The 24924-nt window shown below is 38.1% G+C and overlaps 1 protein-coding gene across 3 annotated transcripts in view; it reads left to right on the top strand.

The window, feature by feature from the left end:
- The first annotated feature begins 1983 nt into the window (after positions 1–1983).
- LOC143025644 (galactoside alpha-(1,2)-fucosyltransferase 2-like) overlaps positions 1984–24924 on the top strand; it is a 29772-nt gene continuing 6831 nt past the window's right edge. Inside the window, exons 1-4 of one of the 3 annotated variants that reach the window (XM_076185633.1) lie at positions 2324–2450; positions 13493–13668; positions 17137–17226; positions 23614–23735. In XM_076185633.1, coding sequence (XP_076041748.1) covers positions 13636–13668; positions 17137–17226; positions 23614–23735 — 245 coding nt within the window. In that variant the 5' untranslated portion in view covers positions 2324–2450; positions 13493–13635. Of the gene's footprint in view, positions 2451–13492; positions 13669–16202; positions 16343–17136; positions 17227–23613; positions 23736–24924 lie in introns of those variants that run through there. The other 2 variants (XM_076185632.1, XM_076185634.1) reach the window with 2 other exon arrangements.

Consider the following 24924-nt stretch of genomic DNA (forward strand, 5'->3'; position numbering starts at 1 on the left):
TGATTTTTTTTTCGCATCCGACCTAGATATGGATCAAAAGGTCTCCTGTCGGTATGCTCCGCCTTTGTAATCCTTTGTAATCTTCACATGCCAAGTTGCATGTCAATTGGGCCAGTGGTTCGGATATTATCATTATTTCTAATTTGACAACAGTTGCCATGGTAACATGATAGGTGTTAGTAAGAATGGTATAAGAAGGCCCTGCAATGTTAATGACATGCTCAGGAGAGTCTAAATTGACAACAGAATGGTATAAGAAGGCCCTGCAATGTTATGACATGCTCAGGAGAGTCTAAATTGACAACAGTTGCCATGACAACGTGATAGGTGTTAGTAAGAATGGTATCAGAAGAAGGTCCTGCAATGTTATTGACATGCTCAGGTGTTTTATTGACCCATAAAACCTAAATATGCTAAGTTGCATGTGAGTTGGGCCAAGGGTTTGGTTTTTTATTGATGATAATCTGAAAATTGACAACTTCATGGTTGCCATGAAAAGGCAAATATGGTATGATGGAGATGTCTTACATTGTTTTTGACATGCTCATGTGATTTGTTGATCCTTAAAACCCATTCATTCCGAATTTTAATAAAATTGGACCAGTGGTTTAGAGTTAATGTGTATTTCTTTACCGAAATCTTTACAAATGACCACCCTTAATTCTAACACTTTGCTATGAAGTCCAGCCAAAAATACAGGTTAAAAAAAAAAAAAAATCGTATCTCCCTTATTTTTTGAGCTATTTCAAAAAACTAAAAAGCATTTTGTTTCTAATAAAATTGCCTTTCATATGCAACAATAATTTAAGGGTTAAAAGAAAAACGAAAATTTTGTGCCCGTACCTAAATACATTTTAACAACCGCAATGCACTTTAATTCTAAGCCATCAACATCGGGAACCATATATATATATATATATATATATATATATATATATATATATATATATATATATATATATATACATATATATATATATATATATGTGTGTGTGTGTGTGTGTGTGTGTGTGTGTGTGTGTGTGTGTGTGTGTGTGTGTGTGTGTGTGTGTGTGTGTGTGTGTGTGTGTGTGGCGAAAGAACATGAACGAATGTTGCATAGTCCGCCTGGATGGTTGGTCTGGACGTGACGTGATTTGTAATGTGTGAGTGATGGTTATATGTTCTTGTTCACTACTTTTAGTATCGACCTGCTGAAGAGGACCACAGATAGTGGTCGAAATGTACGGATCATTTGTATAGTTGATCTTATTTCTCCGATATATACATACATACATATATATATATATATATAGATATATGTATATATATATCTATATATACATATATATATATATATATATATATATGCTGTATATGTATATACATATATATACATATATATGCAATGTGTATAAATTGTATATGTATATTATGTGTTCCCTGGGTAACAAAAATAAACAAATTTTCCCGTTACCCGTGTACCAGCGCAAGTGTTTCCGACGGTCAAGTTATCGATAGCAGCCTGTACGTGGTAAAGAGAATAATTTATTTCATCTAGAATTATAGCGTCCGTGGCATATTGTAGACACACCCAATGAGATAACTCTGGAGTTGGAGATAATTAGCAAGTGGCAGAGAGGGAATGGAAAAAAAGGAACGAGAAGAGAGAGAGAGAGAGAGAAGGAAAGGGAAGAGAAAGAGAAGCGGAGGTTGAGGAAGGAGAAAGAGAATGTGAGATAAGGGGAGGAGAAAGAAATGCGAGGGAGACAGAAGATAAAGGAGATAAGAGGGGAAACAAGGAGAAAGAGAATGAGAGGGAGGAAGGGAAAGAAGTCGATAAAATAAAGGGAGAGGAGAGAAAATGGGAAGAAATAATAGTTGGGGAGTAGAGGGAGAGGAGGGGAGGGGGGTGAAGAGATGCTTGTGCATTTGGTGGCCTCGTACAGCGTGTTAATACAGCGCCTGCAGTCAGGCTACGAACATACAGGCTTACCACGCTTATGTAAAACGAAGTAGTAAACCGAGTCAAATAATTCCAAGAACCAGTGTCCTGTAACTGATAGAAGAATATTGATGGGAGGGACCGATAAGATAAAGAAAAAAAAAGATTAATGTGGACGATCACTCGCTTAGTCGCAGCCATGACTAAGGCGAAGGCAGTGTTTATTATCGTCGTAGTCTCGTTCATCACGACTATCGTCGTGGACTTTGTGATATTTTCACCAGAGGTTATGAGGACTGGTCTTAACACGTTTTCAGTGAAGAATTTGTACCCTTTTCGATATAGCTATTCAGGACCGATGAACGAGACCATTCTGGGGGTTGATAAAGCCAAGTACGACTTCCTAGTCAACGGGAGCGTCAACTGCAGCATGCCATGGGTATCCATCACGAACAAGGGGCGACTAGGAAACAAAATGTGCAGCCTCTTCCACGTCTATCACATTAAGTATACATATGGAATGCAGGTACAGTGTGCACCAAGTCTATTCGAATTACGTGTGGGCTGCGCGCTCTGTTCGTTGGTTCGCCATGTCGTAAACAAAAAATGTGAATCAAAGTTAATGCATCAACATAGTATGTGTATGTATATGCATACATACACACACACGTGTTTACATATAAATGTATATAATACACACACACACACACACACACACACACACACACACACACACACACACACACACACACACACACACACATATATATATGTATATATATATATATATATATATATATATATATATATATATATATATATATATATATGCAGAAAAAACACTGGGAAATAAGAAGCTTAGTCCAAACGTTTTCGTCTATTTAAGACATTATCAAGGAATACACAGATACAGAGACATAGGTGGATATATACATAAAGTAGAAGACAAGCTAGGAACATGGGAAGGACACACAGGTTGCTTCATAATCAGGTAGGACGTTTGGTCACATGATGTTACGTCACCCCGGCCTAGTAACACTTGGAGATTTTTTTTTTTTTTTTACAATTTTATCAATAATAAAATCATCAAGTTGTGTGGAAAAGATATGTTGATGATATCTTGTGTCTTTGGCCAGTTCAGCGTAACTTAAATTCATTCCTTGAAAAACTAACTGGTATGGTCCCTTCAATTAAATTCACTTTTGAAATAGAAATAGAGAATAAAATACCATTTTTGGATATTTTAATTCATCGAAATGGTAGACAATTTAAATACGACGTTTATAGAAAACCAACTAATGTCGCATCATATGTCCACTTTTACTCGGCTCATCATCAGAAGACAAATCTTTCTGTCTTTAGTTCTATGTTTCTTAGAGCTTACAGGATATGCAGCCCGGAATTTTTGGATGATGAGCTGGGGAAGATACATAGCATAGCTTCTGAATTAAAATATCCAAAACACTTAGTAGACACTTCTCATAAAATGGCTTACAAAACTTTCCATAACACCTCACACGAAAGAAAAGTATTTGACAAAAAGAACCTTTTGGTTCTTCCTTACAGTGAGAAATTAGTTGGTCTGACTAATATTCTCAAACAATTCAACATCAACTTGGTTTTCAAAAATAACAATACTATAAAAAGTAAGCTCATTAAAAATTCACCTGAAGCAAATGAGGGTTGTGTTTACTCTATTCCATGCCTTAAATGTAACAAATTTTATATCGGCCAAACTGGTAAAGATTTAAAGACTAGGATAAATCAGCACATATATAGTGTAAGGAGTGGGTAAAGTTCCAGTGGCCTTTTTATCCATATAAGAGACCACAACCATCCTATTGACTGGGATAATTCTAATGTAATCATTTCTTGTAGATCTTTATTAGAAAGAAACATTATCGAATCCAGTCACATTAAGCAAACCTTTGACCATAATATTAATCTAAGTTTAGGATTATTTAAATTTGATGATTTTATTATTGATAAAATTGTAAAAAAAAAAAATCTCCAAGTGTTACTAGGCCGGGGTGACGTAACGTCATGTGACCAAACGTCCTACCTGATTATGAAGCATCTTGTGTGTCCTTCCCATGTTCCTAGCTTGTCTTCTATTTTATGTATATATCCACCTATGTCTCTGTATCTGTATATTCCTTGATAATGTCTTAAATAGACGAAAACGTTTGGACTAAGCTTCTTATTTCCCAGTGTTTTTTTCTGCATATTATTTTCACGTGTGGCTTGTGAATTACTGACACACACACACACACACACACACACACACACACACACACACACACACACACACACACACACACACACACACACACACACACACACACACACATATATAAATATATATATATATATATATATATATATATATGTATACATATATATATATACCCTGTTCTGTATATATATATATATATATATATATATATATATATACAGTATATATATATATATATATATATCAAGTAACGTAGGTGTCGTAATACACGAATAAAATAAAACTTAAACCCACTCTCGGAGAAAGATAAGCTGAGATACAGAGTAAACCGTATATTTCGACCACTAGCTGTGAAATATATGGTTTACTCTGTATCTCAGCTTATCTTTCTCCGAGAGTGGGTTTAAGTTTTATATATATAAGTATATATATATATATATATATATATATATATATATATATGTACTACTGAAGAGGATTTCAGTTGGCAATCGAAATATATAGTTTCGCTTACTCAACTTATACGAATAGTTTTGGTTTCTTCCCTCCGAATGTGGTGTTTGTTGTGTTTTACCAATGTTACTACATTTCTCACTAGTGATATGTATATATGTATATATATGTATATATATATATATATATATATATATATATATATATATATATATATAATTGTGTGTGTAATAGAACCACTTGGAAAATAAAATGAAAGGTGACCGAACGTTTTCGTCTATTTAAGACATTTTCAAAGGTACAGAGTAAGGTAGCACTGACAATATATATACATTAGGATTTGGGGGGAATTAGGACAGGTCCAATTGTGACCTCACTCTCTCAGCACTGCCGGACATCTGACCCGGCTACTGTTAACAATTTTATATGTTACAAAGTTGTCTTATTTATATATTCCCATACTCATATTCATGTTGTTCTCAAATGAAGCTTTTATATAACATGATTCTATGATATTCCTCTCCTTAATGTCCTTACTTAAGACAATTTTCCTTGTGTTATCCCAATCAATGCAATGATTAAAATCCCTTAAATGTAAAAACAACCTACTTGAAACTTGCCCTGTTCTGATGTTATATTTATGTTGGTTTATTCTCAATTTTAAATCCTTGCCAGTTTGTCCAATATAATTAAAGTTACAATTTTTGCAAGGGATACTATAAACACAGCTTTCATTACAAGCAGGTGAATTTTTGATCAACCTGTTTTAATCAACCTGTTTTAATCAGTGTTGTTATTTTTAAAGACAACTTGGACGCCAAATTTATCAAAAGAATTAGTTAAACTAACAAAATTTTGATGGAAAGGGAGGGTTAAAACATTCTTAAAACTGAATTGATGATTATCAGTAATACTATAAAAAGATTTCTTTACTGTGTTTTGAGCTACGTTAATTAAATATTTTGGATACTTTAATCTATTACCAATGTCATAAATGGTTTCAATTTCTTTGTCTAAAAATTCTGGGCAACAAACTCTAAAGGCTCCTAGAAACATTAAGGTGAATACTGATACTTTAGTCTTAACATGATGATAAGAACAATAATGAATATAAGAAAGGACATCTTATTTAAACTTATTACCAAATCTATAAATCATAACATCCAAAAAGGGCAGACTATTGTTCTGTTTAATTTCTTTTGTAAATTTATTTATTGGTACCAAACTGTTTAACTTTAATAAGAAAAATGTCTAAAGATTGGTACATTTGAAAATGTCTTAAATAGACGAAAACGTTCATATGTGAAGTTTAAGTGAGATGGTTATATATATGTGAATATATATGTTTATATATGTATATGTGCGTATATATACATTTACATATATATATATATATATATATATATATATATAATATATATTTTGTAGCCAGGTAGGATATTTTTTGTAGGCAGACGAGGTTAAAAGCTATTGAAGATTAATTTATTATCATCTTGCGTATAGTCTCTATACGACGAACATTTGACTTATCATTTTCTGTAAGTTTGATTAAATCTCTTATTTTGGCCGACGTTTCCGAACTCTCTTCTTCCATCTTCAAGGGCGAATTGTTGTGTCAAGTTTTTTGTGCTGATTATATATGGGATGTGCGGATCATGGACACTATATCAACACAAGCTCCTAGAGGTCGGACGTCTCTGCACTCCAGCTCTCTCAACAAACGCCCAGGAATCTTCGCCGGCCGGTGGTGGCGAGGAGATATATCTCTTTAGTTGCTGCAGGTCTGGCACAGTCCGACCTCTTCGTTGACGTCGGCAGGCGGGTTTACACCAAGACAAATACACACATTTCCCAAGTCACGTAATTCTCTGTTTTCAGAGTAGTGTTTGGAAGAAAAGAGGCACACGCACAATTTGCTCGTTGGCTTAGCAGAGGCCCAAACCGTCTCTCACTCAGAACCCTCAATCTGATCGCGGGCTGGTTGACGGAGAGATGTGGGACACCTCTCTGTCTAACCGGCCCGCAACCTAACGCTGGCCTCTTCGCTGACGCTGGTGAGCGAGTTTACACTTCTGACATTCTACACACAATTCCCAATCGCGTAATTCTCTGTTTTCAGAGTTGTGATTGGAAGGAAAGAGATCATACAACACCCGCCCGCCTGCCTCCCTCCCCCCTCGCACCGCCACTGAATCAATTCTACTGACCTTCAAACACAACCTGGGTAAAAGCAGGCTAATCAGGCCCACCTGTGGCTTATCAGGAACACGCTCTACATGCTCGCCGGTGGTGGCGAGGAGATATATCTCCTTTGCTGCTGCCGGCTGACCTCTTCGTTGACGTCGGCAGACGGGTTTACACCTCCCGCCTGCCCCCCCACCCCCTCGCACCGCCACTGGATCAACTCTACAGGATCTCAAACCCAACCTTGGGAAAAGCAGGCTACTCAGGCCCCACCTGTGGCTTAACAGGAACGCGCTCTACACACGGAAAGTGAACTCTACTCACTTCCCGTAAGATACACACACACACACCTCTCACGAATATAGCCACGCCACACGCACAAACATCTACACTTTTTCTTCGACTAAAATTCGCTTCCTCTCTAACTTTCTCTTATACTACATCTTCTCATTTCAGCTTACCTCCCACTAAAGATTTTTCCGTTTTTCCACCTTTCTCTACTACTACGCCTCCTACCATTTTCTAAACTTTTGTTGGTGATCCTAATCCTAATCCCGGCGTCGGCGCCCCCGTCCAAGCTCCCAGTCAATTTCTCCCGAGCCACGACCACTAACTGCCCAAATCGCTCGCTAATTCGCCCGGTGGCAATAGCCCTCTTTTATACGCTACTATCTTTTCATTTTCTTACAGACATTCTTCCCTTCCCACTGAAACTGATCCCGCGCAAGCGGGTGGTCTTTGCTAGGAATTCAGAATTCAGAATTCGCCCTTGAAGATGGAACAAGAGAGATCGGAAACGTCGGCCAAGATAAGAGATCTAAGCAAACTTACAGAAAATAATAAGTCAAATGTTCGTCGTATAGAGACTATACGCAAGAAAATAATAAAAAATGAATCTTTAATAGCTTTTAACCTCATTACCTACATATATATATATATACATATATATATATATATATATATACACACATATATATATATATACACACATATATATATACATATATATACATATATGTATACATATATGTACACACACACACACATATATTCGTAAAGGTAGGTAGCAGATCTTTCTTAATACATATAGAATTAAATTTGACAGGTGCTTGTGCAAGAATAAGCTTCTTGTTAAAGGATTCAACCTTTCTAATAGTGGATCTTTGTTCTTCATTAAGTCGGAATAAAAGATTGCCGAAGTTCATATTGTGTATTATCCGACGTTTCGCCCTTCTTAAAGCATTTTCAAGTACATCTATATGGTAATAGAGACAATTTATATATATGACAACAGGTGAACTGGGAAAGCTTATACAAAATAGTGAAGAAAGATCAAAGATCTTATGTGGGAATTATGTCCGTGGCGCTCCGTGGGGTGCTGGGAGGGCCGTTTGTCCACCCAGTGAAGCTAGAGCCACGGAGGTTGTACCTCCCTGTGCATTTATCGATGGAGCCTTCTCTCGAATATGGAGGGCCTCCAGGATCTCCAGACGATGAAAGTTGTGTGCGGAGTCGATGATCTTCGTATTCTCCACCAGGATCTTTCTAGTCAGGGAGGAGTTGTGTTTTTCTGAAAAATGTTTATTCGGGGCACCAGCTTGTAGATGATACGTTAATCTTCTGGGGAGAGAAGTCGTCGTCATTCCTACATAAGACATAGGACGAAGCTTACAGTCTTCGTGCGGGCAGATAAATTGATAGATGACATTACCCCTCCGCAGTGGGTTGAGGTTACGGGTCGGGTTATTTTGCAGGATGAGGTTTGACGTTTTAAAATTCTTATAATAAACCCGAAGTTCCAGCTTTTCTCCAGGGTCGGATGGTTGTACACCGCGTTCAACAATTTCTCTGAGGATTCTTTCGTCCGTTCGGTAAGCCGTACTCATGAAAGATCTGTAATTGAGAATAACTGAGGGGTGTTTCTCGGGAGGGATGGTGTCATACTTTAGGTAGTTCTCCATTTTTCGTCGGGTGACTTCTTGTACGTCCTTATTGGGGAATCCATTGTTAACAAGGACTTGCTGCAAGCGTTGAAGCTCTTGGTGTAAAAGAAGCCATGTGGAGCAGTGCGTGAATGCCCTGTTCACGTATGAACGCATGACGCTTTTCTTGTAGGCTGCAGGGCATTCTCCATCCGCATTTAAACATCTACCCTCGTTCGTGCTTTTAACGTATACAGTGGTGGTAAATCTATTTACGTCGGGCTTTACAGAGATATCCGAAAAGGGCAAAGAACCATCAGCATGGTGTTCACTTGTGAAGTTGAGACAAGAGTTATTAGCGAATGCCTCACATAGTTCTTGTAGATGTGTATGGTCTCTTGCTTCAACGAATATATCGTCCACATATCTACCATAGGAGTGTGGGCGAATTACAGGATCAGAGAGAACTCGTCTTTCCACTAAACCCATGTAGAAGTTGGCGAAAAGGACCCCGAGAGGGGACCCCATCGCCACACCATCTACCTGTCTATACAACTTACCGTCCGGTCCGCGGAACGGGGATTCAGTCGTTGAATCCTTTAACAAGAAGCTTATTCTTGCACAAGCAGCAGTCAAATTTAATTCTATACATATATATATATATATACATACATGTATATATATATGTATATATATATATATATATATATATATATATATATTCATATATATATATATATATATATATATATATACATGTATATATATATATATATAAATATATATATGTATACATATGTATATATATATACATATATATATATATATATATATATATATGTGTGTGTGTGTATACATATGTATATGTATATATATTTGATTTTGATTTTATTCTATTCGGATTCAATCGTATATACAATAAAATACAGTACATGTAAGACTCATATTATACATAGTAAATACAATTGTACATCCGAGGATGGCACAGAAAGTCAAAAGACTTATTTCCACTGTGGTCCTCATAAAACATGACACATTATAACTAGAAAAAGATTGTCATAATGCAAGCTAGGTTGACTGGAAAAAAAGACGTAAAAATTGACTAACATGAAAAATATGACTGTACTGACTAGAAAAAAATGACTCAGAAAAATGACTAGCATAAAAGGTTTAAATTAAACATATAAACTATTTTCCTCAGAAAAAAGTGTCTAAAAGATAACATTTAACTGATTTTTTAAAACTACTTTTAGAAACAATTAATTGTATGTTGATCGGTAAAGAGTTCCAAGCAATAGCACCAGTGTATTTAAACGAGCTTTTCCCTAACAAACTATTAGACCTAAGTACAATAACGGATGACCGACTAGAACGAGTTCTCAAGGTACGAGCATTTCTAACAAGTGCATCTGACAAATAACTGGGACAAGAGTCGTTTACAATTTGATGAACATGAGTAAGCTTTAACTGAACAACACGTTTTTCAACAGGTAACCAATTTAACAGTTTAAAATGAGTATAATCTAAATGAGTACGAGGATGGAGTTTCAAAACAATCCTGATTAGTTTGTTTTGACATATTTGAAGATTAATTTTAGATTTTTTAGTTAGACTGCTATACCAAGAAGAACAAGCATAATCAATATAACTTCATCGTCTCTACATCGATCTAGGTATTTTTGTATTCTTGCCAAAAAATTTGTTCTGGAGCTGACTTTTTAAATTATTTTTTGTGCCATAACTTCTCCCGACACATTTTGATCAATTTCTGTTCCGAGATATTTAACAACAGACTTAGGTTGAATACTAGTATCATTACATTGGATATTTAAGTTGGGAGCATTACTGAGTTTTTGTTTAGAGCCAAAGAGAATGGAATCTGTTTTACCTAGATGTAGAGACAATTTGTTATCTACCAACCACTTGCTGACATTCAATAATTCTTCACTAAGTAACGTCTCAATCCTATTTACATCTTTACCAGAAACTAGTAAGGCTGAATCATCAGCATACAACAGCAGTTTACAGTTAACAGCAACTTTCATGTCATTCACATACAAAAGAAACAACAGCGGACCTAAAATGCTACCCTGTGGGACACCACAAGTTATTCTAGCTGATTTTGATGTTGTACCATTTACATTTGTATGTATGTATATATACATTGGCAGAAGAAATCACTTGAACGCGTGATTCTAATTATGCAGAAAAAAACATTAGGAAAATAACAGATAGGAGACCGAGCGCTTTTGTCTATTTAGACATTTTCAAGGTATAAGTATAGAAAAGAAACAAGTATATACAAACCCAGAGGGTAGGGTAGATAATATCTTCCCGTGACCTATGGACTCCGTCCCGAGAGTTTGGGTTACAATTTTCTCAATAATAAAGTCATCCAATTTGTACAATCCATGACTTAGATTTAAATTCTTAACAAATGTATCCTTGATCAGACTGGAATCTATGATATTTCTATTCAAATGTGAATTACTCTTAACAATTGCTTAAGCTTCCCCCCAATTAATACAATGGCTGAAATCCCTGAGATGAACAAATAACGCTTTGAACGTTTTTACACTTCTAACGCTATACTTTTGTTGTTTTATCTAACATTTAATTCCTTTCCAGTCTGACCAATATAGCATTTACTGCAATCTTTACTTGGGATTTTAAATACACAGCCTTCCTTATTTTCAGGTGAATTTTTAATCAATAAACTTTAGACTGTGTTGGAGTTTCTAAAAATAACTTGGATGTTGAAATTCTTAAGAATATGCGGTAATTTGGTAAAATTATCATGGTAAGGAAGAACGAGAAGATTTTTAGAATTAAATGTGTCTCTGGCTTTATCATCAGAATAATACCTCCAAGCCATTTTTTGAGATTTTTTCAATGAGATAATTGGGATACTTTAATTTTGAAACTATGTCACTTATTCTTGAGAATTCACCATCCACGGTAACAATTTAAACTAAAAACAATCCATATGAGGATTGCTTAGAATTGAAGAAATCGGATTACCCATTGCCATACCAAAGTTCTGTAAATAGTAATTGCCATTAAACATGAAATATAGAGAAACTCAAAATTAATAAAACACCAGAGCCTGATGGTTGACATCCAAGCATCTTAAAGGAAATGAAAAATGAGATTGTTGTTCCATTAGAAATTATTTTCAAGAAATCCATCATATCCGGAGATGTCCCAAGAGAATAGAAGCTAACTAACGTTACTTCCATATTCAAAAAAGGTGACAAAAAGAAACCAAATAACTACAGACTTATAAGCTTGACTTCAATCGTAAGAAAAATTATGGAAACTATCATCAGAGACGCTATCGAACATCATTTAGAAAGTAACTGTTTGATAGATGATAGCCAGCATGGATTCAGACGGAAACGTTCTTGCGTGCCTAACTTACTCGAATTCTACAACACAGTCATCTCGAATTATGACAAAAGAAACAATACAGCTTTTGATACCGTCCCCCACGAAAGGTCACTCACTAAATTATCTTCACACGGAGTAGGTGGTAGCCTATTAAGTTGGACTAGAAATTAGTTGAATGGTCGAAAACAGATAATTGTTTTAAATGGCAAAACTCCTAGATGGAAAAGGATCTTGGCACAATTATCAGTAACAATCTTAAATCATCCAAGCAGTGTATTTCAGCCTCTGAGAAAGCAAAGAAGATTCTAGGACTGATTGCTCGAGCTTTTGAATTCAAAAGTTCATCTCTCATTAATATAGATACATATACTAAAGTCTTTTTCGCCCTACACAGGGGGTAGCCAAAAAGAAAAAGGCATAGAAACCACTCCTACCCATTCCGTTTCCTATATATTCCACTCCCCTAAACCCTCCTCCCTCCCTCTTATCTTGGCACCTCCTGGATGACGGGTCATCCCTACACCTTGTCCATTGCCCTGGGTCAGAAGCAGTGTTGCAAGACACAGCACATCCACAGCAAGGCCGCTTCATAAATTCGGCGACCCCCCTCTCCGTCCCCTCATGCAGAAAAGGAGAAGACGGGGAGAAATCCCTTCGTTCTGCGTCAAAATTTTCTCATACATAGTTCCTCACCTAAGCAAGACGCTGTAATGCCTGATATTCATTTTATGTTATTTGTTTATTTCTTATTATTTGCTTGATTTTCATTTATTATTAGTTATCTGCTAATTTATTATTATCTACTATTTACCTGTTTGTTTATTATTTAACTATGCCTATGCATTTATTGATCTTATTTATCATTGTTTATATTATTATAATCTTTATTCATTCTTCTTATATCTATCATTATTATAATTTTTTTTTCCTCATCCGACCTAGTTATGGACCAAAAGGTCTCCTGCCGGCATGCTCCTCCTTTGTAATGATATATAATCCTTTGTAAAGAAGTAACATTATAGCTAATAAGAATAAAATCATGGTCAATTTAAGGTTATTAGGTTTGTCAGCTAAATCAACATTGTTGTGTATGTGGCTATGGGAAATTGTCTCCACTAGAGGGCTCAAAATGGACACAAGCCACTAGGACAAATCATACCCAGCAGATCCTCGGGAACATGTAATGGGTCTCATAGGAGTGTTAGGTTTATGTGTTTTGATTAACCCATACATGTATGGAAGAGATGGTGAATGCGAGGAGATCTGCTTAATCAAAAGGTAGTGTCCTTTTAAAATACATTTTAACTTATAATTAAAATTCTTGTTGACAGAATCTAAAGGATTTTTCTTTAATCTGTTGTACGTATTTTTATCATCCAATAGGTCATCCCAAATTTTGTGGTCAACTTGTCAAACAAGTGAAGATACCAAATGTGCTCAGGGGTATGGTCTTAGTTTAGCTGTTTCCAAACAGTTGGACAGTGTGATTATTGCTCAAGGTTTTTGTAACCTTGACAAGTTTGGAAATGTACCCATCGAAGACATCAGCATCAGTAAAGGTTTGGTCTATAGTTCCATGGTATCAGCCAACCAACCTACATGCCCTAAACGTTTTCTTATGGCTTAACACAATTTAAAAAAGGATTGGTGATTTTTTTTTTCTTTTAATCAAGTTTGCAAAAGTAAATTGTTTGCAAAAAAAAATGCTTTGTAGTTGAATATATAGAACAAAAATCATTATTTCCATTTATATTTGAGAAAATCATTATTTACATTAATCATTATTTACATTTGAGTTCATTGTCTTGAAAAGGAAGACCAATTTGGCTGCCTTCTCATTACCGAGGCGGTTCCTTAATTTTTTGTGTTCAAGTCCATAGGAGGAGAAAACTCTTTCAACTCCTGATGATGAGGCTACTGCAGTTAGGAGTTGATGCACTGATAACGGAATATCACTGTCTAACATGACTGTATGTGAATCCCACCACTCAATAGCTGTCAGGGTCTTGGTCACAGACTCAGTAAACTTGAACGCCGGGAGAGGAGGTGATTTTGCCTGAAACTTCATAATGACAGGAACAAGTGTTGTATATTTCTCATTGGCATACTCCATAGTAATATTCACCTCTTCTGCACTGAGCATTTTTCCTTGAAGTGCTGGATGAAGCATGTTGGCAAGTATGTGAGCTCTGGTGATAAACTGTTCATACCCTTTTTCACCAGTTTTTCAGCTGGTTTATTGTTTGTGAAATGGCCAAGTAATTTCTTCCAAATATCTACCGTTTGAGCAATAGTGCACTTGTCACTCTGTACCTCATCTAGAGCCTTTGCTATTGGTTGCAATCGATCCAGTAATTCCTCAGCCGAACGTTTTAGGCCTAAATTTGATACTTTGTTTCTTACTTCAGTATCAATAGCTTCCCTGTTGACTTCACAGATCTTCATTACAATTGGCCAGTAATTTATATAGGCCTTGAGACAGTCTGACATTGTGTTCCACCTTGTATTCTGGGGCATGACTAGGCACTGACCACCTTCCTGCCGATACCTTGAAGCAGCATAATGATTATTTCTAAAATATTTAATTACATGGACCACATGTTGTTTTACATTATCAATCTCAAGGTCATGAGCCAGTAGATTTAGTAGGTGTGCTACACATCCGTATATGTGGACGGTATGCTCAGATTCACTCGATTCCTCCAAGAGTTTTCTCATCTTGGTGACATTTGCTACATTGTCTGTCACAACACTTCCAATGTGACAACCAAAATCTTGTTCAGCCTTCTTGATCGAATTTTGTACAAGTTGTAGAAGATATTCAGCAGTGTGAGGTTTTTCTGATGTGTCTATTGTGTCAACTAAGTAAATCTGACCAGTGGATGTTTGTTGTCAGAGTGACACATATTATGGGCTCATTATGGATGTTAGACCACCCATCAATTGAAAGACATACAGTTTCATTATTTAGGTCATCTGCACACTTTTTATATTCCTTTTCATACACGAGATCCAAGTACTTATCAGCAATATCTTTTCTGGATGGAGGAATATAACCTGGAATCAGGTTCTTAACCATCTTGAGAAACTGAGGATGCTGAACAAGACGAAATGGTGAATTTGTAGCAAATATCATTCTTGCAACTTCTTGGTCGAGATTTTCCTTTTAAGAGGCTGAAGTTTTCATGATAAATCTGTCCAGAGATGTTGATGATTATTTTTTAGATGAAAATTATTTAGCAGAAGTGGCGCTTGTGGAGGAGTCTGATAGTGACCTTTTTAATGGTGGAGTCAGGTTTGCAGATAATTCAAGTGGAGCCGATGATGAAGGGATTGAAGCTGTTGATACAGATCCTGAAATGGAAACAGAAAATTTTAGCATATTGCATAATTTATAAATGAATGAATACAGTGTGATTTAGGCTACTTTTGAGTACAGTAGTTACTTTTTTAGATAATGATCATATTCACACAAGCCACAAAATTATTTGGAAATAATTAACAGGATATGAAATAGGTGGGCTTGGAATTCAGCCCACACAGGATTCAGTCTACTTTTAAATTCACTAAAAATAATGGGTTAGTTGGGTTAGGTTAGGCGAAATCCCTTTGGGCTGAATCCCATGTGGGCTGAATTCCAATGGAACCTATGAAATATATTACACAATAATAAATGAAATGAATAACAATCATCTAGGCCCCAAAGTTAAGTGCATGAAATATATAGTCATTACCAAATTTTAGAAGTAATGAAGTTGAAGTATCATCTCTTTAGGCCTTCACATTTTTATTGCACATGCTCTCCATTGTTCACCAAATTTATATGGTTGCGTATGAAAAGAGAGAAATGTACATAATATAAGTAAAAAAGGTGTTTATTCTCATAAGTAAAATTATTTACCTTGGTCATCAATTTCTTCTGTATGCTGTGGCTGACCTTGGCATTTATCACTGCGAGATTTTAATCTTGACACAATGCCCTGTAGTTCCTGGCTGCAGTTTTTGCATTTAGCTCGGTATCCTTTGCCAGAAGTTGTTGGTAGTTTTTCAAAATAATTCCAGACAGGATAATTTTTTCTACCTGAAGTAACTACTCTGCCAGGTCCAGAAGACATCCTACCTGGTTGATTCCAAAGCAGCAACTGACTCAGTGAGAAGCTGCTTACTCAGAACAAGTTTCAACAAGAATCTTCTCGAAACTTGTTGTAGGATGTACAGTGATATATACTACATGTAGGCTTATACAGTTCCTTGTATATTTGTGGCAAGTCTATATAATACTGCTCCTTATATTGATATGCTAAAAATGTCCTTTAGCAATCAGATCGCATATCAGATAGCAATCCCACAATATTTAAAATCTATTTTTTTAACCAAACAAGTCTGATTTGAATAAAAAAAAAAATGTTTTTTAAGATAAAATCGCCAACCCTGGTGTCCACTAACCTCAGACAATAATAGATGTTAAGTCCGGCTAAAAGTGGCATTTCAAAGCATAACAGTGCCTTAAAATTAGTTTCTTATTTCACTATAAATTTTTTTATTAACTTATATTGCATTGAATAAATCAATAGTCGATATATTTATCCTATATACAATGTTAGGTTTCTAGTTTTGATATATTTGTCCAATATAAAATGTAAGGTTACAAAGAAAGCAATGGCCTCCGCTAGTGGAGCCAGGAATCTGGGTGTGCGCGTCCTGTGTAATAGTAGTCCTTGATATATATATATATATATATATATATATATATATATATATATATATATATGTATATATATATATATATATATATATATATATATATATATATATATATACAGGCACACATATCCAAACCAAATTGCAAGCACCCTGGACCTGCTAGGCCAGTGCATGAAACATAACACAATGTTCGACGGTGACGCGAAATTGTCCGGAAGGATAGGAATGGTGTTAGGTCACAGCAACTTAGGAGCTTAATGTAGATGCTAAAATGCACAATCACAAAGGAAAATCACTCTCAAATGCTTTTGTCCTCTTGACAGGCTGGCGTGCGTCCCGATATGTGGAACAGCTTGAGAAACATCTTCCCACACCTCAGCCTCAAACGTTTGCCACAGGAATGCATTGATCAGGTAAGCATTGGGTGGTGTCTTGTCGAAATGCCAACTGCTGTGAATAAATATACGCAACACGTGTAAGGAAAGCTCGCACACATACACCCATTACTAATGTTGAAATTGGAACGTGCTGGAGGGGCTAAACCTCCCACAGTAGATGTAAGATTTCCTAAAAGAACGACACATAAGAACAGTAAGAAGGATAGGATGTTAGGACAGAGAAACTTAGCCAGTGGAATCCCACAAAGGTTGGTAGTAACACTTTTAATGTTCTTAATATAGGCACACGACTTCATGAAACGACCGAAAAGTTACACATGTTCCAGACGATGCGAAGATCACAAAGAAAATAGAAAATTATGAAAATAAAAAAGAAGAATCGGGAATAATGGAAAGTATTGAAAATAGGCTGAAGTACGAGGCTCGAATCCCGTGGGCAGGCCTGTCTGTCCAAATGGCAATACGGACATACATTATATACTTGTCGAAAGACTCCTGAAATATGGACCTGATGAAACAGATCACAACACTTGTAATACGGGGAGATGACGTCGGGAACCTTCGTCTCGTGGTGCAGTTGCTAACATCCTCGGTTCAGTACGGTAGTGCTGCACTGACGAGGGTTCAAATTCCCTGGGCAGAGCTATTTATCACATTGTTATTACACATGTGTACACACAGACACACATTATATATATATATATATATATATATATATATATATATATATATATATATATATATATATACATATTCTGGTTAAATTCAACTGCGCTAGTGCCTTTCGCAACCGTAAATGTGGCATTCTTTAACTTAAGAAATACCTCCTCTCTATTGTTAGCAGAAAGTATCTGGTTGTAGCTATTTATTTAGGAAACAAGAGGAGGATAAAGGTGTCCATAGTTGAATAATGACTAATTGTATTCGATGAAAGTGACAGACTATTGACTACTGTGTTTTTAGCTTCCACATCGGTACGATGACGACTACGGAGGCGTCATGTGGCGCAAGTGGGTACACGAAGATGCCGACGTCAGTGTCCTGATTATATATATTTTTTGTAGTTGTGCATGAATTACCCTCGGATTCTGTGAACTAATTTGATCCCGTTTTCTGTGTTTATTATTACTCAGAATGAAAGAGAGCGAGTAATACAGCAGAGACTTTATATTTTATAGTGAAAATACTGTAATGCATCGTTCATATGGCTTCTTCAGGGTGGACGCTGCTAAAATGCAAGTAGGTCCTTTCAGTACATTGTCTGAGTAGAAATTAGTGGCCAGGTGGCCGTGTGCCGGGCTTTATGGCCCAGTTCACATGCATCGATCTTCTTGTAGGATTTTCTGGCCGTAGGTAAAATGCGTATTACGCTATCCTCGGAGGTTAGCCCTCCCGCTTGGCTGCTTCGTAGGATTTTTCGTTAAACCAGAGGCGGATACCTAATTTGGATATGTCTGTCGAGAGTCGAAGAAGTTCGCTCGATATTTCTGGTCTGTAGGCACAGTAGTAGCTCTGAATGAGAAGGACTCGAGGGAGAATCCGACTAAGTCGTGACTCTCAGCGGTGGGTTGGGGGAAGGGGATGATTTTACGGAGGGCCTCCCAAATGACGATTTCCTCGACTCTAAGGATGGTGATGGGCGTTATCACAATGGTGAAGGTGTCTCCCGTGGTCTCCAGGCTGGCGCCCGCTCCTTTGTGGGCGTCCTCCAGAATTGATCCAACAATATAAACCCGGAGCCGGTGGTTTTATTTCGGTTTTCACGACGTCAGAGTAGACCGCAGCAGCAACGAGCACATCGCAGTAGCGTCGAATCGACACCGAACCGACAACGTGTTCATCGAAGTGATGACTAGGTGGCGTCAGGTGTCAGAGAGATGGCGATATGGGTCACGGCCTAGCTGAAAGGTAAACACAGGAGGGCAAGACATTGTTTATTTGGATAAGTGGAAAGCTTGGTCCAGAAGCAATTCGCCAGGGACTGGGCGCTGAGAAGATTCCGCGGAGGGAAAAAGACTGGAAGCTTCGGTAGCGTGGGAGACTACTGGGCTTTATCCACGCGTCGGCAGCTGGGGAAAGTGGAAAGGTGTTCCAGGCGATGATTGTAGCACCGGGGAGACAGGTAAAGAGACGGCTACTGGGAGAGGTGGTTATGCTCGTTGTTTGGTCTCCAAGGTGACCAGTTTCTGGCATTTTCCGTAACAGTGGGTCGAGAGAGTGGGATATGTTCCGTCGGGTCTGAGGCGCGGACTATGGACTACCCAAGGTCCATATAGTATATGGACCTTGTTACTACCTAGAACACTCCAACCGCTCAAGCGGGATTGGTTCTATGGGAGAGGAAAATTCTATAGGGAAATAAAATGATAGTTGTGTACAAAGGGGACTATTACTATTGAGCGCTTTTCATGGATATTTATTAGGGCTTGTGTCATGACTTAGGAGTCATAGGCAGAAGACTTGAACTTCTAAGCTTGCATCACTATGAAGCAAAAACAGCGAAAAGGGTCAGATACACATTTGTAGAGAGAACTAGAAACATTAAAAATGTCTTGGTAAAATGTAAAGTGAAATGAAAAGATGTATGAAAGTTAGAAAATAAGTGAATTACAGTCGAAGAAAAACATGTGTACATGTTTGTACATGCTGGTGTGATTTTGTTCGTGGGAAGTGAGTCTAATTCACGTTCCGTTGTGCCCTGCCTTCTCTCCACCGTACACGACAGACAGCGAAAAGGGGAAAAGACGGGTAAAGAAAAGGACCCCTAACGAATATGATGGGCGATATTCGTATGGTTATGCACGATTTCTCGTGTGTACCGCATGAGGGAGAGGTGCATCTGACGAATAGTCCATATGGTGAAGTCTGTGTGTGATGTGCCGGATCAGATGTTAGCGTTTGGTTGAGAGGACGGATGATGGCAGCTAGGTATAGATACTCAGAGGTTCTCAAGTTACTCCACTGCGAACCCGTGATGAATTGGACTGCGGCATTCTGAATCTTCTGTTGGTCGTAGTTGTTTGTAAGGCATGTCATCTGGCTCAATTCGGAGGACTGGCAGAAGAGCGACCTGACCAAAGCTAAGCACAATCGAAGTTTGGTGGAAAGTGTTGTGGTTTTGAAACGTTCAGTCCTTCCCAGTACAGCCCTACCTCTTGCTCCCTGTCTGCGGAAGTATGGGGTCCAGATAAGGTGACTCTTCAGTGTGCTACCCATCAACCAGTCATGATCTTTCACTGGGATGTCTGTGTTGTTTATTCTAAGAGGAAAGTTCATGATTGTTCTGTTGGTTTTCTTGTAGCGGACGGTGCTGACTGTCGACTGGCTAGCTAGGATAGACCACCCGCTCGCGTGGGATCGGTTTTTGTGGGAGGGGAAGAATGTCTGTAAGAAAATGAAAAGATAGTAGTGTATAAAGGAGGGCTATTGCCAAAAAGCATTTTTTCGTGAGCGATTAGGGGCGGTTGATGGTGGTGGCTCGGAAGAAACGGGCAGGGAGCTTGGACGGCGGCGCCGACGCCTGTGATTAAAATCACCAGAAGTTGAGAAAATGGTGTGAGGCTTTGTAGTAGAGAAAGGTTGAAAAACGGAAGAATCTTTAGTGGGAGGTAAACTTAAATGAGAAGATGTAGTATAAGAGAAAGTTAGAAAGGAGGCGAAATTTAGTCGAAGAAAAAGTAGGTGTAGATGTTTGTGCGTGGGGCGTGGTTATGTTGGTGAGAGGTGTGTGTATGTATCTTACGAGAGGTGAGTAGGGTTCACTTTCCGCGTGTGGCGTTGCTGATTAGCTCGAGCTAGGTAGCGCGGTTCTGATTAACCCCGGATGAGGCTTGAGCTTTCCTGATTGACCCCAGGTGAGCCTTGAGCGTTGAATAAGCGATATTCGAAGCATAGTCAAGAGAGGGGATCCGATGGTAGTGCGAAGGGGGCAGGCGGGCAAGCTTTGTTTTATCTTTCACCTTCCAAGCACAACTCTGAAAGTAGAGAATTACGTGACTTGGGATTTATGTGTAATTGTCAGAAGTAAAAACCCGCTCGCCAGCGTCAGCGAAGAGGCCAGGCGTGGGTGCGGGCAGGTCGACAAGAGAGGCCCCGGCATATCCTCCCCCACGACCGGCCGGAGAAGAGTTAGGGGCGCTGACTGAAAGTGTGCTTGTATCTCTCCTTCCAAGCACAACTCTGAAAGCAGAGAATTATGTGACTTGGGAGATGTGTGCATTTGTCTTAGGTGTAAACCCGCTTGCCAACGTCAACCGAGAGATCAGCCTCGTGGCAGACCGCCAGCAGCAAAGGAGAAAAGTCTCCTTCGCCGTGACCGGCCGGCGAAGATTGATGGGTGTTGTTGAGAGAGCTGCATGGAGAGCGACGTCTGACCTCTGCTGAATCGGTGTTGGTTGTGCTGACTGATTCAGATGGGCTACGCCAGCCTTTATACGCCGGGCCAGGTCACAACCTTCGTTTATTGACCGCTGTATGCTACTTTTCAGAAGGCAAGATCGCTCACTCTCTCCGCCGATTGGACACTGTCGTTATGCTTTGAACCGTACCACAGTGCGTATGCCAGAGGACCACTGCCTAACTCCCCATATTATATATAAGTATGTATGTATATATATATATATATATATATATATATATATATGTGTGTGTGTGTGTGTGTGTGTGTGTGTGTGTGTGTGTACATGTGTGTGTATCCATATATGTATGTATATATATATATGTGTGTGTGTGTGTGCACATGTGTGTGTATCCATATATGCATGTATATATATATATATATATATATATATATATATATATATATATATATATATATATATATATCAGAGGCGACTCCAGGTCATCAACGTCACTCGGGCTCATCACAGATTTCGCCTAAGACATATGCATAAATGAAGGTAAAAGACGTAATGCACACCGTAGACTTATATGTGCACAGATAACTAGGGATCACTATTGGTGGCGTAGAATAGCGCCATATATTAACAGTTTACCACCCGACCCCATATACGACATTGTCAGACATAACCCATAGCATAATAAAACATACATACACAATCAAATCATCACACATAACAAATACAATATATCCATATCAAATACAAATATCCAACAAACAAACAACTACGCAGCTGTCCCGTTCTTTATCTTACTTCTATACTTCCTTTCCCCCACCCAAGCATCATCAACTCAAGAGATGCCAGTTAGTCTTTTACCTCTACCAAGCTAATTTGTATTAGCCCGAGTTACTGGACAGTTTTCCGTTCCTTTAAGAATATTGTAGAATTGAGATCTTTCATACATTGGAATTTAAATCCTAAGCTCTGTAGAAATCTATTGTGTCAAGGAAACATTGAATTTGAATTACTCTTAAATTCTTACAATTATAGATAACAACAAGGCTGTAAGCTCTGAGCCCGAGCGGCGGAGCCGGTATTCTTACGTTTGCTCATATATAGGAGCAATATTTATATTCTGACACAGCCCACCTAGAGTAGACGAATCCCAGACGCTGAACGAAAATATATGAACTGTGGCCAGGCGAAATAAATGGAGCCCGAGCTAACTGGCTGTAATTACATGTTCATTCTAGAAAATCTAATACTCGGGCTAAGCCCAAGTAGCCTGACGGCCGGAGTCACCACTGATATATATATATATATATATATATATATATATATATATATATATATATATATATTCACATACGGACATACATATACATACGTGCATACAGAGTGAAGAGTATAAGCAAGTTCGGGAAAATACAAAGGGCAGTAACCAAACTGGTCCCTAGCCTGGCAGATAAAGTATACGAAGGTAGACTAAAATCACTGGGACTACCAACCTTGAGAGATAGATGAGAAATGGGTGATATGATTGTAGTATTCAGGTCATTAAATGGAATAGATTGCATTGGCAGAATATATTTCTTGTTTAAGGATGAGGGGGATTTAAAAAGGTCATGAAAAAAAAAAACATGATCCAATATACCTCGCAATAAAAATTTCCATATAGATATATAAATACTTGGAATAGCTTAGAAGGTGATATATCCCAAGCTAGAACAGTACATGAATTCAGATCTAAATATGATAACTGGAAATCAAGGGTAGAAATTAAATTGGGACTGTTCATACATTGGAGGCCACGTATGAAAAAGTAATGGAGAATAGGAGACGGGACCCAACAAACGTTGTTTCTTTTCTGTATACTACAACTAGGGAAATGCATACATACACCATTTAGGACAAAGTTCTCCATCAATGAAGTCATCAACCCAACCAACGATGGGCTCCTCCAGCCCCCATAAACCAAGAGAAGAGGGAGAGTGAGACTTAGTTTGTCACACCTAAGTCGAATTTATTCATGCATTAACCCACCCTCCGTCGTCTTCCCCAGATGTACACACTGAAGGATATCCATCACAAGGATGCGTATAAACTCCTGGAACGCGAAGGCGGGATTCGAAACGTGCTCATTGGTACAACGCCTTGCGATTTGTCGAAGCTGTGGGTTCTCAGGTAAAGTGTTTGGTCGTGGTTCGTCGGGCTACAGGTCTCTTTGCCTATCGCTCGCATAGTAAAAGGCAAAAGTACTGGCCAAGATGAATGAGGCTTTTGGTCCTGCCCATCGGCAGGAGCCAGTCCAGGTGAAGTTTGTCAAGCCACTCTTGTCTGGGAGGAAAGCTGTTTGGCTGCCGTCTTCTGTCTTACACCTGCTTAGTCCCTAACGAATTGTACGATTTCAATGAGGGGTTGAATTCAAATGAAATATTATCAACAAATTCCAACTGGCTGCAAAATAGTTTAATTTAGAAATAAATAAAATACCAAATAAAATGCCTGCAAAGTCAATAAATAAATAAACAAATAATTTTTTTTTTTAAAGAGTCCAACTAATAGATATAAAGAAATGAGTCAGGAAAAAGAGTTGCACATTCTTCCAATGAAGGGAAGACTGAGCATACAAATTGACTCTAGTAAAAGATAATTGCACAGAAAAAGGGTGAGACGTTTTAGAAAACCTGTGGATACGCGGTCTTTCAATGAGATGAGGCACGCAACTACCAAGTTTTGAAGATCATGGAAACATTGGTAGAAAAAGCAATAGGGATGCAGAATAGCTGCAAACAAAGAGAGGCCAGAGTTTGTCTCCACATATGTACGATGGTGCCTCCTTAGGCGTCATGAGGAGTGAGTGGGTACACGTCCGCCTCTTGATTATGTATATTTTTTATAGTTGTACACGAGTTACCCCCGGATTCTGTGAACTGGTTTGATCACGTTTTCTGTGTTTATTATTACTCAGAGTAAAAGAGAGCGAGTAATACAGTAGTGAATTTATATTTCATAATGTGAGTAGTGTGATGCATCGTACATATGGCACCCGATGCTGCGCTCGAGAATTTGACTCGTACTGAAGTGGTTAAACATGAAAATCACCCTCCATGAAAGGACCCCGTGGCCTAATGCCTCCCTACCCAGCATAAAGTCGGAGGTGTTCTGGCCATTCTATGGCAAACGGCCGAGGAATTCATCCTGTAGATAAGGCGTTGGCGGAGAAAACCCCTACCTTAACGGTTTTGATCAGTCCCTATCTTACACGTACACCAGTCATGACAAGAATCCACCCTCAGCTTTGTTATAAACCAAAATCTACAAAGTCTATCATAGTACTGAAGGAGCAGTGAAACCCTCCACAGGTGTAGAT

Source organism: Oratosquilla oratoria, chromosome 5 (genome assembly GCF_046742065.1).
Source record: "Oratosquilla oratoria isolate Oo_2021 chromosome 5, ASM4674206v1, whole genome shotgun sequence".
Taxonomy (NCBI): Eukaryota; Metazoa; Arthropoda; class Malacostraca; order Stomatopoda; family Squillidae; genus Oratosquilla; species Oratosquilla oratoria.